Here is a 4,233-nt window from a genome sequence, read left to right on the forward strand (position 1 = left end):
GCTCCGGCGGGGCCTGGCTGCTTCCCCACGGCCCTTTTCCTTTGTGTCCAGGTGCCGAGGACGAGGGGCTGCGGGGCTGCCCGCGGCCATGGGGGTGCAGGACCGGCCCCAGTGCTTCTTCGAGATAGAAATCAACCGGGAGCCAGGTACGGTGCGTCTGCGGCACGCGCGTTCGCCTCCACTGTTGGGTGGGTTGGTTTGGGGCTTTTAACCACATTTTTAACCTCAATAACTGGCTCAAGGCGTTAGCAGTGAGTTTGGTCGCTGATGCCTTATTTCTGCGTTAGTTTTCAGTAACTTTCGGTGTTTACTGGGATGCTGGATGCTTTTTATTCTCTCTTGGGAGTAATTTTTATTTGCATACACGAAGGGCTTCGCTAAGGTTAGCACCATCCTGAAGATAAAAAGCATTCTGTATTACAAGTGCTGTCTGGTTGTGTATTATACATTTGCTGTTCTATAAATTAGGGAAAACTGGGGCAAGTTGTGCGGAAGCTGGAGAGATACTCCTAGAAGTATTTTAAATCGTACATTAATTACAATTAGCAAGGGACCTGAGGAGATCATCTGATCCAAACCTTTCCTTTACCTGCTCACATAGAATCTTCTGAATGTCAATGAAGAATTGACCATAGAATATTTTACCAGGTGGCCTGTTTAAAAAAAAAAAAAAAATTAAAAATAAACCCATCTTTTAACTCATGTCTTCCCCTCTGGGAACTGTAACTGCCTGTAAGTGGGAAACTGACTTAATCCTGGAAGAGCTACTTGAGTCCCTCTTCTGCTTTCCCCACTCAGTAAAGTGGTTGTACAGATTGACTTACCCATCTTTGTGAATGTGAATTAATCGATGGGTGTTAGTTAACTGTCTCTCCTATACTCAGTGCTTTGTATTGCTACTGTGTGTCCCTCAGAAAAGTGAGGAATGTGATGTCTTCATTATGCTTTCACTTTCATTTTCTGCTTCAATGTTTCTCTGAAAGCCTTTGAAATGAGAGTTTATACCTCTGCCTTTTCAAATTTCAGTTACCTTCAAATGTAACTGTAACCCATTTGGCTTGCTTTTTATTTATGCCAGAATTTCAAAAGGAAGGATTCAATTCAAACTTCAGTGACCTGATAGGGCACATCTAGAAATCTGTTGCCATTGTAACTCCAATTTCAGTTATTAACAGTGCCTTTCCTGACTACTCTTTTTTTGAGGAGAAAAATGTTAAGGTAAATGGAGCTTTAACATTTTCGATGGCTTTAAACTCATTTTTACTGTGGAATAACACTACTAAAAATGTTTTAGATTGGGTAAGCTTTTGGTTTAGGATTGGTAGTTTGACGGGTTTGATTTATAGCACAGTTAGTTTATTCTTGTCTCACTTGATTTGAGTCCTTGCCAGGGTCTTTTGTTTTCACTCTTCGCCGGAAGAATCTCCCCCTGTGCTGTTTTCTTCCCCTCTTTCTTCAGGCATATGCTCCTGCTCGCATTTCATAATACCTCTGGTTGCCCTCCTCAGCCTTGTGCTATGCATCACAGATGGAAGTGGATTGCCTCGTTTTCCCTCACATCTACTTGGGTTTGATGGCTGATAGCGGTGTCAGAGAGGAAGTGCAGCGTTGGTGTTCTTGGTGGTGCAGAGCTTTTCCTCACCTGGAATAGGCGCAGGGGCTTTGGTTGTGTTCGTGGCTGTCTGTATTAATTTTCTCTTTAAGTAACTGGAATTTCACAGCGGTTTATCAACTTAAGAGCCCTCCTGTTTTTAGTGTGCCTGACTAATGATTTGTATCTTTTCAGGAAGGTGTGCCAATTTGTGAAATGTTGGTATGGAGACTTGCCTGTATCTGGTTATACTACATTAGTGTCTGTTTATGAACTCGCTCTGCAACCGTGTCTCAGAATTTAAGCTTATATTTAAAAAGCTGAAACGTTGCTCTTCTAGCTGTAAGATGACCTTCAAAAGCTGAACCAAGTGTGAGTGATAAAGCAGTGCTTCCAGATGACAGGAAGCGCTAACTCTGAGAGATGTACTGTCCTGCTTATAGTAGTGAGGTATTAAAATTAACTTCTAAACTGCCAGCAGATTTACAAATTAACATTTTGCTTATTTGACTTTAGTACAATAAGCTGATCTGCTTGCTCATTTTTATTAGATGTAGGGAGAAAGACCTCGGGAATAGAATAATCCTGTATTTTGTTGCCAGCTGAGAAGTGCGACATTGCCCCCACCCTGTCTGTACACTAAAGCTGAACTAACATCTCTCTGTAAAACGCAGAGGACATGCCTCTCCAGTACTGGAGACATCCCTTTGCCTGCGGAGATACAAAAATGTGTTGTTCTTAACAGCGTAGGTTGCTTGGAGTCCAAAAATGTTCCCCCATGCAGCTGCCAACTTTTAGCTTTCCCCTTACAGGCTTTGCTTACCAATGTTTGTCAAGATACCTGTAGCAATTAAAAATGAGAGCAGCCCACGGACTAGGTGAGGAGCGGCAGTAAGTGGTGCCTGTGTGCATACATGGGGTGGGGGGGGGGAGCTGCAGAGTTTGCGTTAGTTTTACTCTTTAACTAGATTCTTTCGAAAATACAGGAGTGAACATTGTAGCTCTGGTTGTGCTTTCAGAAGCTTTATTACAGCTTTTGTGCCTGTATTAGTTTCGGAATCTTGGAATGAAACGTGGTACCTGCTTGTACGTGCCTCTTGCAGTGGGGTGAACTTTGTAGGCTTTCTGTCGGTGTATTTTAAGTCTAAATTTAGGCTGCTTTTAGTAAGTTGCCTATTAAGCATTTTTTTTTTAATGAAAGCACATTGTGGATCATAATTTTTAAAGAGCAAATGGAGAATAAATCAGAAATAAGCATTTATTTTGATACTAGCACAGACAGCACCTCTCCCCTCTTGCGCCCCAGTGGATTTGGATGCATGTAGCATGCACATATAGTAAACTACTTGCTGTATCCCAAGAGTTCTGGGATGGCAGCGGACTCCTGTTTAAATAATTCTGTCTTTAGTGTGTGATGCAAAATCTGTGTGGCGATTCAGCCTTTCAGGTGCGGTGATAACTAGAACCGATGTCCGACTGGGATGTCACTTGCTGGTAGCAGTTCATGTGGCCATCCAAGATTTTTTCCACATATCTCCCCACTCCATCCAGCTGGTTTTATCCGTCATAACCTATGCTATATTTACTCATTCTTGCTTTGTTTCATTCTTATTCACAGAAGAATTTTCCTTCTCATCTTTTTGTTACTTTTTTTTCTCCTGACTTGTTATTGTTTGACCCCTTGCTCTCTTTTCATTCCACTTCAATTTCTTTCCTTCCTAGAGTATCTCCCTTCTCCTATCAGTCAGTCTGTTCTTTCATCACTTCTAGTCACTTTTGCCTCAAGTTTGGTGTATTTAGGGATTTTTTGTGAATTTATGTGAAATAATCTCCATTGCGAAAGTCATTGTAGTACTGTGTGTACTACACATCATAGTACTGTGTATGCTAGTAGAACCAGGGGTGCCTTGTGGGGTTTTTATTACCCTTCCTGAAGACAGAAACTGTTCTCAACTGGCTTCCCATTAACCTTTAGCCCTTGGAAACCAAAAAGCTGAAGATTAGCAGAAAATAATCGGTGCTTTGGCTCTGTCCATGAACTGTTGACAATCCTGTCGAGTGTGGTACAACAGGAGCCAAGGAAGCAAGCTGTATGGGGGACCCCTAGCAGAGGGTGTGTAAGGGAGATAAGATAAAGGTTTGGAGGGTACTAGTTTAATAAAAAATGTAATCCAGTCATCATACAGAATAGTTGTTTTCAATGCAGAATGAAATACCCTGAAGACTTATCTTGAGGTCTAGAACAAATTTGATTAGAAAATGAAACACCAAAATGATCAGCCCCTTCTGCTAAGACAAGAGGGTGTGTAGTCTCTCACTTGAGTTTCTCTGCATCCATTGTTTTAATGGATGTCTTAAATAAAATCTGGGGTTTTTTTCCACAGTAAACTTTTATTTTTCTGAAAACTTTAGCCATACTTCTTCTTTAAAGCAGTCTTTAAATTTCTATGACATAGCATTCACAGGTTTAGGGATAAATAAATTAATAAAATGAAAATACGGTCATTTTAGTGAGCTGTTATTTAAACTTGTATGCAAATCTGTCTAAGCCTTTGGGCCTCTGGCGCACTTCCCAGTCTCATTTTGTTAGGGATGTGCATCACTGTCTTCGTGGTTGTAATCCCTGCTTTCTCCTTCAGCAG

General features: G+C 41.4%; 1 protein-coding gene across 1 annotated transcript in view; it reads left to right on the plus strand.

The window, feature by feature from the left end:
* Positions 1-88: 88 nt before the first annotated feature.
* LOC104508598 (NK-tumor recognition protein-like) overlaps positions 89-4,233 on the plus strand; it is a gene marked incomplete at its 3' end in the record, with an annotated part of 20,257 nt that continues 16,112 nt past the window's right edge. The window contains exon 1 of the mRNA XM_010150280.1: positions 89-146. Within this exon, the coding sequence (XP_010148582.1) occupies positions 89-146 (58 nt within the window). The remainder of the gene's footprint in view (positions 147-4,233) is intronic.

The sequence above is a fragment of the Eurypyga helias genome, unplaced genomic scaffold (assembly GCF_000690775.1).
Source record: "Eurypyga helias isolate BGI_N326 unplaced genomic scaffold, ASM69077v1 scaffold30164, whole genome shotgun sequence".
Classification (NCBI taxonomy): domain Eukaryota; kingdom Metazoa; phylum Chordata; class Aves; order Eurypygiformes; family Eurypygidae; genus Eurypyga; species Eurypyga helias.